This window comes from Vicugna pacos, chromosome 32 (genome assembly GCF_048564905.1).
Source record: "Vicugna pacos chromosome 32, VicPac4, whole genome shotgun sequence".
In the NCBI taxonomy this organism is placed as follows: Eukaryota; Metazoa; Chordata; class Mammalia; order Artiodactyla; family Camelidae; genus Vicugna; species Vicugna pacos.
Window position 1 is genome coordinate 8853421 of NC_133018.1, and position 12301 is coordinate 8865721.

At 38.8% G+C, this 12301-nt stretch overlaps 1 protein-coding gene across 2 annotated transcripts in view; it reads right to left on the reverse strand.

The window, feature by feature from the left end:
• GRK3 (G protein-coupled receptor kinase 3) overlaps positions 1-12301 on the reverse strand; it is a 173818-nt gene that overhangs the window by 88081 nt on the left and 73436 nt on the right. For both annotated transcript variants that reach the window (XM_072952833.1, XM_072952832.1), the window contains one exon: positions 1114-1190. In XM_072952833.1, coding sequence (XP_072808934.1) covers positions 1114-1177 — 64 coding nt within the window. In that variant the 5' untranslated portion in view covers positions 1178-1190. The remainder of the gene's footprint in view (positions 1-1113; positions 1191-12301) is intronic.

Consider the following 12301-nt stretch of genomic DNA (forward strand, 5'->3'; position numbering starts at 1 on the left):
AATTAATTTACAAACTGAGACATAGTTCCTCTATAAACTTCGTGTGAATAGTTATGAGAGGCAAACAAGATGCAAAGAGAGAAAAAGAACTTCCTAGTTTTATATCAGCTATGCTATTTTCATGTAAAAACCCCAGCATTATCTGCTTATGACATCACTAAGGGCAAATTTACCTTGTAGCCAGCTAGGAGGTCGAATGATGGGTCCTATCTTTGAGAATAAAGTGCTTTTTAGGACATTGCTAACAGCATGAAATGATTTGGGGGAATGGGAGGAAAAATGCAGACGACGTTCTCATCTAACCCGGCCAACAGTCACCTCTAAACAAACTGCAGCCTTTCAGAAGGCAGGTGAGAAAATACTACACTTCATCCCTTTGTGGGCCTTGAAGTTCCCACTAAGGCAATTCCTGTCCTGTCCCAGTTTCTCTGGGGCACTAACCGTCGGTAACCACGGAACACTCCTGCACAACCACACATCTGCACAGGCCAAGACTAGCACCAGCCAGAGAGCATCGGCCAGTGAGCGATGGGTCCTTGAGCTCTGTGTACACGACAGGGAGTCCTGGGGACCTGCTAAGTAGAGATTCCAAATGGAACCAAGAGAGTGAGAGTAACTGATGTGGAACTGACAACCATGAGTGCCATAAGAAACCCATAATCCCGTGAAAGCTCATCAGCCCCCCACTTTGGAAGGAGACAGCCAACCACGAGAGTGGGGTGGTGCTTGTGAAGACACACGCCAACGCCCTGTGATCACGGAAAGTTCGAGAACAGTCAGAGAAGCTGCAGACCTCAGATTCAGGTCTGAACAGAGAGGGTTTCTTTCTGGTAACCAATGCCCAGTCCTTTGATTTGGGGAGCCCCCCCACCTCCCAAACTGCCTTAAAACCTAAAGTCAAACGATTCTGTTTCCCAATAGCTTACTGACAAGAGATATTACCGGGAATATAAGTAACCAATTAGCATCTTACGAATTACACGCAATCTCCTTCATTCCCAGCTGAAGCTATAAAGCCTGTAAAAGCAGGAGGGGCTGCATTTATACACTTCTGCAGGGATACCCGATACCACTACTGGAATTACAGTTTGCCAAACAAACGAGCAGACTTACCAATTTTCTGATTAAAAATCTTATCAAAGGTGATTTCATGTCTCTCCTCCAGATACTTCTGCATCACACTCCGGATACTAGAAGAGAAGAGTAACACGGGTTTAACAATGACAGCCTGCGTCACACGCAACCACCCCTAGAATGGCAAGTACGCAGATGTCTTTGTGCAAGGAAACTTGCTTGACGAGAGACCCCTGGTACTGACCTCCGTGACTGCGTGACCGGCTGACTAAATTTCAAGCTGGAAACGTCACAGCTGCAGCTAGGACCCTCTCCTGTGACTCGGGGCCAAACTTACACATACGAAAAATAACTTGAGGACTTTGGGAAAGCTCTCACTCAACACCACCACTTTCCAAAAATATTAAAAGCGTGCACACACACGTGACAAATTCTGCTAATCGATTAATGAGTTTCCTTCTAAAGCAAAAGCAAATGTTCCCCAGATGTATGATTAATATTAAAAAAAAACACATTTCTATATCAGTGATAAACCATGAGAAAGCTTAATTAGAAGGAAGATTTTGCTTATGATAGAAATAAGAAACACCAAATGCCTTAAAATAAATCTTGCAAAATATGTGCAGGGAGGAACGTTACAGGGAGGTTGCAAAATTGTACTGAGAGACGTTGAAGAAGATCTTAATGTAAAGATACACCAGTTAGGAACAGGCAGATTTAATATTGCAAAAACTCAAAGTCTACCCCCGATTCATGAATAAAATCAATTAAGATCCCAAACAATATTTCAACAGGATTTTTCCTAGAACACAGAAACAGACAAGCTCTTTATAAAATGTATGCAAAACAATGCAGGCTTAAGAACAGCCAAGACATTTCTGAAGGGAAAAAATGACAACAGGGCTTATTATGAAGCTAAGATAATTAAGACAGGATAAATAAACTGATCAATAAAATGGAACAGAACGCCCATAAACTGACCCACACATACATGGAACTTTGACACGGAATAAAGTGGCAAGGCAGACAAATGGGGAAAGGAGGAATCATTCAATAAGTGAACCCCAAAAGCAATTACCCGAATAGACAAAGTAGGAATTAAATCTCTGTCATCCACTGATGGGCAGCAATTTGGCATTATCCCCCCCATTTTTTTTTTTTTTTTACTTTTTGAAACAAACTAATTGGTATAGGTTTAACTGATATGTAATTAAGTACATATTTAAGTGTACCATTAAATGAGCTTTTCACATATAATACTCACCCAATCAAGACATCAAATATTTCCCTCACCCCCAAAAGGTGCTCCTTGGCAATCAATCTCCCCATATTCTAGGATCCAGGCAACTACTGATCTCCTTTCTGTTAATACGGACGACTTGCTGCAGTTTTAGAATTTTGTGTAAATAAAATCATACAATATGTTGTATATTGTGTCTGGCTTCTTTCACTCGGCATAAACAAGCTTCCGCCATATTGTTGCGTGCGTAAGTATTTAGCTCTTTCTTATTGCCAAGTGGTGTGTCATTGTATGAATATTCTACCATTTGTTTATCTGTTCATCTGTTGATAGACATTTGGGTTGTTTCCAGTTTGGGGCTATTATAAATAAAGCTGCTTTAAACATTTGTGTATAAATCATTTCATGGGCATGTGTTTTTATTTTTCACGGGTAAATATCTACAAGTGAAATTGGCAGTCATATGGTAAGTTGTATTTAACATTATGAGAAACCGCTGAACCATATTCCAAGCTGGTCGTAGGATTTTACATTCCCACCAACAACGTATGACTGTTCGAGTGGCTCCACATCCCCTGCCAATACTTCGGTTGTCAGTCTTTTTAGCTTTAACCACTCTGTTGGGTGTAGAGTAGCATTTGATTTAGTTTGTATTTTAATTTGCATTTCTCTAATGGATGGTGATTGAGAACGTCTTTGGACATGATTATTGGGATATATACATCTCTTCTTTCATGAGGTGTGTAGTGAAATCTTTTGCTTATCTTTTAGTTGAGTTGTTAGTCTTATTATTCAGTTGTAAAATTTCTTTACACAGCTGGGGAACAATCCGATGACAAATTGATGCGAGGATAATATTTTCTCCAGGTCTGCACCTTGCCTTTTCACTTCCTTCACGAAGTCCTTCTAAGAGCGCAAGTGTTTCGTGGATGAGTTCCAATGTGTTGGTTATTTCTTTGGCGGACAGGCCGCTAAGAAATTTCTCACATTTCAAGGTCCTGAAGATTTTAACCTGTATTCTCCTTTAGAAATTTTAAAGTTTAGATTTTATGTTTAGGTCTGAGCTCCATTTCAGGTTAATTTTTGTGTATGACGCAAGGTAAGAATCAGGGTTCTTTTTTGCCTTATAACATCTAATTGTTATCGTACCAGCTGTTGAAAGAACTATCCTTTCCCCATTGAATTATCCTGGCATCTTTGTTGATTCAACACTAAATATGTATAGTGAAAAAGAATATGAAAACGAATGTATGTGTGCATATTTATGACTAAAACATTATGCTGTACACCAGAAATAATTGACACATTGTAAACTGACTATACTCCAATTAAAAAAAAAGCCACTAAATATATGTAAGTCTATCTTTGGACTGTACTGTTACACTGACCTATATATCTAACTATCCTTATAAAAATACTGTATTATCTTGATTGCTTTAGGTTTAGTATGTCTTGAAATCAGGCCATCTAAGTCTTCCAAACTTTGTTTTATCGCATTTGGTTTTGTTATTTGTTTTTCTGGCTATCCTAGGTTCACTGCCTGTAAGTTTTTTAAGTCAACATGGAAGTTTCTTCCCAGGAAAAAGCCTGCTGACACTTTGACGGGGATTTTGTTGAACCAACTTGGGGGACATTAACCTGTTAATAATATAAAGTGCACAATGTATAAATATGACATAGTTCTCCATTTATCTAAGTCTTCTTTAATTTCTCTTATTACTATGTTATAGCTTTCAGTGTGCAAGTCTTGTTCTTTTCTTATAATAGCTTCTCTGGTTTTGGTATCAGGATAATGTGGTTCATAAAGTAAGATGGGACTCATTCCTTTTTATTTAATTTAATTCAAAATTAAATTGAATTTAATAATAAAGTAATAATAAAGAGTTGGTGTAAGACAGTATTAATTCTTCCTTAAATGTTTGCTAGAACTCATCAGTGAAGCCATCTTAGCCTCAAATTTTCTTTGCGGGAAGGTTTTTAATTACAAATTCCATTTCTTTCACAGACACAGGGCTAGTCATATTTTCTGTTTCTTCTTGTATTGGTATTTCATATTGATAACTTCTATCTTTTAAGGAGTTTGTCTATTTCATCTAAGTTGTCAGATTACTGAAAGTTGATCGTATTTCCTCACTGTTTTTTCAATGCAAGATTGAGTGATAGTTCTTCACTCTTTGTTGTTAAACTGTTTTTTTTCCTCGATCAGTCCAGCTAGAGGTTTATCAATTGTATTGATTATTACTTTTTGTTTCATTTTCTTCTACTATTTATACTTTTTATCTTTCATTGGTTTCCACTCTTTGTTATTTAAATGCTTTTAATTACCATGAGATTAATTTGCCCCTTTTCTAACTTCTAAAAAAGCCAGATGAATGAATTTAAATGTTTCTAATACAACCATTTAATGTTATAAAACTTCCTCTAGGCCTTGACTTAGCTGTATCTCACAGACATTAAGTCTGTTTTCATTTTCATTCAACTCAACTTTAATATTTCTCTTAATATTTCTTCCTTGAACTGGGTGGACCCATTTCTAGATATTTGAAGATTTCCAGGTGTCTTTCTGTTATTGAATTTTGGTTTAATTCTGCTCTTCAGAAGCCACTGGAGAGAATTAAAAGACAAGCCACAGACTGAGAGAAAATGCTGGCAAGTCATATATTTGATTAAGGAACTGTATCCAGCATATATAAAGGTCTTTCAAAGCTCAAGAATAACAAATCAAACAACCCAGTAAAAAACAATGGGCAAATGATGTGAACAGACGTATCACCCAAGAAGACATGTGGATGGCAAATAAGCATATGAAGAGCTGCCCCACGTTAGTCACTGGGAAAAGGCAAATTAAAATCACAACAAGATATTACTACATACCTACTCGAGTAGCTAAAATTAGAAAAGACTGACCATACCACCCACTGGCAAGGATGTAGAATGACTAGAATTCCTATACACTGCTAGCGGGAATATAAAAGGAAACACTTTGGAAAACAACGGGGCAGTTTCATAATAAGTTAAACATAAACCACGATATAATCCATCAATTCCATTCCTAGAGAAATGAGAGCATCCGCTCGTACAGAGGCTCGTACATGAATATTCTCAGCAGCTTTATTTGTGATGATCAAACACTGGAAACAACCCAAATGTCCACAGTGGGTGAATGAATGGTCAGGTATGAGTGGATATCCATATAATGAAATAATATTCAGCAATAAAAAGGAAATAATTTATTGCTACAACATGGTTGGATCTCAAAATAATTATTCTGAGTAAAAGGAAACAGATTCATTAAAAAAAAGACTACATATAGTTTGATTACAAAGAAGCAGGAACAAATTTTAGAGACGATATATACATAGAAAAATAAAAAATAGCTACATTTGGTCTTTGTCCCAGTTCTTGGCACAGAGCTCCTAAAAGCCGTGGAATTTCCTGACTGATAGGAATGTCTTATCCGTAAGGAGCCCTTTTCATCCATACCTGAGTTTATGCAAATGAGGTGACTTGGAAGGTCCTTAGATAACCTCAGGATAGGGCTGGTTGCTAGAGGAGCCAACCACGTGATGAGAAGGTTGGAGCTTCCAGCCCCACCACCTGACTTCCAGGAGGCTAGAGACAGAGCTCAATCACCAATAGTCAATGTTGTAACAAATTGTGCCCGTGTAATGAAACTTCAATAAAAACTCTAGAACTAGGAGGTCTGGAGAGCTTCCAGGTTGGTGAAACCACTGATGTGCTGGGAGGGTGGTACTTCTGGATGGAGTATGGAAGCCCTGTACTCCACCCCTTCCCATAGGACCTTGCCCTATGCAACAACCACTGTGTAGTTCCTGAGTTGTACCCTTTATAATTAAACTAATCACAGGCATAGGGCTTTCTTGAGTTCTGTGAGTTGTTCTAGTGAAATAGCAAACCTAAGAAGGTCATGGTTGGGGGAAGGTACAGCTCAAGTGGTAGAGCACATGTTTAGCATGCACAAGGTCCTGGGTTCAATCCCCAATACCTCCTCTAAAAAGTAAATTAAAAATTCATCAATAAACCTAATTACCACTCTCCAAAAAAGAAGGTCATGGGAACGTCCAAATTTGTTGTCAGTCAGGTAGAAATGCAGACAGACTGAGGACACAGTTTGCAGCTAGCATCTGAAGTGGGGGCAGTCTTGTGGGACTGAGCCCTTAACCTGGGGGTCTGCCCCCACTCTGGGTAGTTAGTGTCAGAACTGAACTGAATTGTAGGGCACCCAGTTGGTATCACAGAATTGAAAACTGTTGGAAGACAACATAATGTATATGTTCATTATCTTAATTTTGGTACTGGTTTAATACTTATAGACAAACTACCAAATTGGACACTTGAAATATGTGTAGTTTATGTTAATTACATCTCAATAAAGCTGGGGTGTTATTATTATTATGATTATTATGATTATTATGATTATGATTATGATAGAAGGATGAAAACAGCAAAGCCCTGGGTGTGGGAAAACTCTACACAATAGATGACCCCATTTCTCCAACAAAAAACTTCAAGAGGGAAAATGATAGGGAACCTACAGTTTAAAAAAGGCTTAAAAGAAATAACAATCAGACAAAACATATAGATCTTATTTGAAACTCAACTCAAGGAAAAACAAATTCTTGAAAAAAAAATTGAAGAAATGTGAATAGATTGAATATTTTATATTAGTTAAGTATTCCTTTCTTTAGCAGTGGCAATGTGTTATGCTCATGTTTGGCATTTTAGCAGCGCTTATCTTTTAGAAATACAGATGAAATGATATACCACGTCTAGGTATGCTTCAAAATAATCTAAAGGAAAGTAAAAGGTATGGATGGAACAAGATTGGCGATGTGCTGGTAACTCATGAAGCTGAGCGATGATGACATAAATTTGATTGTATGATTCTCTGCTGTATATGCTTGAAATTTTCATTGTAGAAAGTTTTTTTTAATTCCTCTTTTTTAAATTTTTATTTTTAAGGGAGGTACTGGGGATTGAACCCAGGACCTCACGCATGCTAAGCACGCACTCTACCTCTGAACTATACCGTCCCCCACCCAAAGTAGTTTAAAGACCAGCCACCAGGTATCTGCTCTCTACTGGCCAAAGGCAGGACAGCAAGATAGCTCCCATTATTAAAAGTCTTTGCATTCTGTGTGAAGTTTAATTCTGTTGAACTCTGATGTCCAAACTAAAATGCATCTAGACAAATCTTTCAAATAATATGTAACATACCACCTAAAAAAAACTAGTAGCACATATGGTGGTTGTAAAGATCTATCAAGGTGGCTTTCTTGGAAGCACCACCCAAATAAGAGCTGCTACCTGTTTCGACCATCAAGAAACCCAAAAAGCAGAACATTTTTTTTTTTAAGATAGGATGACTAAGCAGTCATCCCTAGATTCAAGTCTCTCAAAAGGAAACTGCTTTCTTCCATGTGTAGTTACTAAATGTTTTCCACTAACTATTCATTAAATACCCGAAATAGAGCTACATTATCCAGAGTCACGGTAAAAACTTTACCACTGGATTGAAAACCACCAAATTCCGCCAGATAGAAACTCTGAAGAGGTCTTTAAACGCAGCTGGTGCAATGTTGCTGTCAGCTCTTCCCGAGGTGCCGAGGTTCACCAGATCTTTGGCAGAAAAGTCTTGCATGTAATTTGCATAGCATTAAACAACTCCCCATGAGACAGTCTATATTCAGGAGATCACAACCCAATTAAGCTAAATGTGAATTCCTTTGTGTTTTTTCCTCCAATATTTTGACAATTCCCATCCTGTTGGTAATGCCATTTCCTCTGTAATATACTACATGATATTAAAATGACACTAAACATAATTGAATTTCATTGACCAAAACAAAACCCCGCCATACACAAAAGTCACCCCCGAACAGATACAACTCGAGGGATGAACAAATAAATGTATGGCGTCATCAGGTTTATCTCATCAAAGCTACTAAAACCTTGTGATCTAAACCATCCCTTCAAATTGGTTACAAGAATCATTTTAGAATCCATTTACTTTTCTTTCTTTAACATTTGACATCAACTGAACTTAAATTAAAAAGCAAACAAGCAAACAACCAGTCCATTTACAGTAAGGGCAGAAGTGAAGAGACATTTTTCCAAAAGAGGAAATGCAGATGGCCAACAGGAACATGAGAAGTTGCTCAACATCACTAATATCAGGGAAGTGCAAATCAAAATCACAATGAGATATCATCTCACACGTGTCAGAATGGCCATCATCAAAAAGAACACAAATAACAAATGTTGGCAAGGGTGTGGAGAAAAGGGAACCCTCACACACTGTTGGTAGGAATGTAAATTGGTGCAGCCACTATGGAAAACAATATGGAGGTTTCTCAAACACCCAAAAATAGAACCACCATACGGCCCAGCAATTCCACCCTTGGGCATATATCCAATAAAAACAAAAACATTAATTCAAAAAGATACATACACCCTGCTATTAACAGCAACAGTACTTATAATTGCCAAAGTATGGAAGCATCCTAATTGCACATCAATAGATGAACGGATAAAGAAGATGCAGCAGATATATGTAATGGAATACAAGTCACCCATAAAAAAGGACATTTTGCCATTTGCGGCCCTTCATTCACTTTTTTTCCCTCTCTTCAAAAACCAGAATTTTATAACTGGCATAAACATTTCCACTGCATCAAAAACAGCAAATTACCTAGAAATAAACTTAACCAAGGTTACCAATACTCTGAAAACTGTAAAACATTGACGAAGGAAAAACTGAAGATGATAGCTACAAATGGAAAGATCTCTTGTGCTCATGTATTGGAAGAATCCATTTACCTTTTTCTCAAAATACTTTTGAATCAGCAGCGATACATAAGCAACTTCATTCGAGGGCTTAGGGTGGTGTCTCTGTCTGTGCAGAATAAGCATTAGAGGACGGAAGGCTGGAGACAGTGAGAGGCCATGGTGGGGCCGGGAGCATCTTCCTTATTTCCAAGAGTGATTTTTCATGGAATTATCTCATTTACAAGATCCCCAGGGCCTCGTATTTTGCCCAACGCCCAAACTCCTTAGCACGTTACAGGGAGCATTCGCAAAGAGGCCCCGCCCTACCATCAACCACGTCTTCCCTCTGTCCTCGCACGGCAGCCACGCAGGGCTTCTCCACTGCTCTCGGTATTTCTGTAAGTGCTGTTCCCACTAACACCTCTCCTCTCCTCCTCATCATCCAGGATCCAGGGCAGGGTCGCTGTCACTAGGACACCATCCCCAAGCCCTCCTACTTTAGTTTCCACTGCGTGTCATATGACACTGTCGTACCATTTCCTGCCAAGTGTTATGAATACTGCCACAGCCATCCTCTTTGGGAGGAAAAGGCAATTCATTCATCTGCTCATTGCGTCATTCATTCATTCATTCATTCATTCAAACTAGGTAGCACATCCTTTCCGGACACTGCCCATGACACTACGGATACACGGTGAGTCCCACCTGGTCTCTGCCCTGAAGGGGGCCATGTCTAGAGGGGTGACAGTGGAATGAACTGGAAGTCCCAATGCAGTGTGACAAATATGCATCCACAGGGGCAATCGTGGGGTGGGGGTTGCAGTGTCTAGTATAACAGGGCTGAACTGCAGACCCTGAGGGGCCACTGGCAAAGATGAAGTGAGAGAGAAAGCAAGGGGACCACTCGGGCAGCATCCGATAACTCACATCAGCCTAAGCCAAATAACTGAAGGAAACAGACAAAGGATGGCAGCAATTAAACACACACACAGAGGAAAAACTGCCAGCCAGCATACAGCCTCCACTTTTGGACTCACTTATTCTCCTAAGGATGTGTGAAGAATACCTAAATTACCACCCTTGAGATGGATGTCCAGCTATTCTCAGCTTTTTTACAGCAAACACTTCCTTTGCCAGGACTGACAGATGACGTTTTGTTTCTACAACTGGGAAAAATGCTGACTTGCTGGACACAGACGGCCAGGCTTCCGTGCCCCTCAGTCTTCCTTAAGACCATGCGAACCAGTCTAGAACCTCAGTGAACAAGCACTCTCTGGGCGGACAGACTTACAAACCAGAATATGCTCTGCGCAAGATCACCCAATGTGACTTTTTCAACTGCTTGCCTGTTGATCTGTACACGATACCGTTCGTCACATGGGAACTCTTCATTTGTGTCATGTATTAATTAATTTTCTCCTTTATGGTTTCCAGGTTTGGGGTTTCCCAGGGACAGCCTTATATACTCCAGAGTAACAAAAATATATTCGCTACTCAGCCATAAAAAATAACAAAATGATGCCATTTGCAGCAACATGGATGGACCTGGACCATGTCATTCTAAGTGAAATAAGCCAGAAAGAGAAAGAAAAATACCATATGATATCACTTATATGTAGAATCTAAAAAAAAAAAAAAGACAAACTTATTTACAAAACAGAAACAGACTCATAAGACATAGAAAACAAACTTAACGGTTACCAGGGTGGGGAAGGGGGTAAGAAGGGATAAATTGGGAGTTCAAGATTTGCAGATACTAACTACTATATATAAAATAGATAAACAAGTTTCTACTGTATAGCACAGGGAACTATATTCAATATCTTATAGTAACTTATGGTTAAAAAGAATATGAAAATGAATATATGTATGTTCCTATATGACTGAAGCATTGTGCTGTACACTAGAAATTGACACAACATTTAAACTGACTATACTTCAATTAAAAAATTTTTTAAATATATTTGCTTATATTTTTCTATTGAGAATTTATTTTTTGGTACAATGTGGAGGAATTATGACTTCACCTGATGGCCAATTATCACGTGCAATCCTAAGTGCAGGCTTAAAATGCCACTGGTATTCATAAGCTAAAATCAAATTACACTACATAGACAAATATAAATATGCAAACACATGTGATTTTGCAGCCTGCGCCATTTAAGTGTCTGTGCCTCTACCAAGCACACACTGTTTGAATTCCCATAGCAATGTTTTCCATTGGGTAGAGCAGATCCCCACTGTTTCACTTTTTCAAAATGTTATTGGCTGTTTGTGCCCATTTTTCTCTTCTAGACGAATGAGGATTGGCTCATCACATTCTTTAAAATTCCTGTGTGGATGTTCACTGGGACAGATTAATTTGAGAGAACTGACACTTTTCCAATACAGAGTCTCCCTATCTAGAAATATCTTGTAACCCTCCCATTTATCCAAATTTGCTTTGACTTCTCTTTTGTCTTTTTTTTTTTTTAATTGAAGTATAGTCAGCTTACAATGTTGTGCCCATTTCTGGTATAGAGCATAATGTTTCAGTTGTATACATACAATCCAACCCTGGAAGTAATAATTCCTAAAGACCTAATACTCATTTCCTAGATCAAATGTCCATGATTCTCTCAGAGGTGTCTTTTGTAGAGTTGGGTGGGAATCAAAACGTAATCAAGACCCACGCCTTCATTTGGTTATTCTCTCTCTTAAGTCCGTTTGACTGTAGTGCGCCCCCTCTAGCCCCACCACCCACTTTTCATCTTCACGCCAGTAACTGAGGAAGGAAACCAAGATGGCAGTCCTGGAGGATGTCCCCCATTTGAGATTTGTCTATTTGCTTCCTCATAAGATCATTCAGCTTGTTCCTCTCTCTCCATATTTCCTGTAAGCTGGAAGTCAGCTTTGAAGACTTGATTACATTCAAGTCCATCTTTAGGGGCAGGAACACTCACTGGATGGTCTTGGTACTTCGTACTGACTCATATAAGGAGACACATAGTTACTTCCTCTTAGTGTGGGAGGGGAAAATTTCCTCCCCTATCCTTCTGGGGTTCTTTTGGCCCATTTAATACTTAAACTGATACAAGACAGAGTAAAGGGGCAGGGTAGGGGGAGAAACAAGTTTAATTCATACATACAGAGGTCTCATAGAAATAGGATCTAAAGAAATGACCACAGCAGGCAGCTTTTATACTTTTTAGACAAACA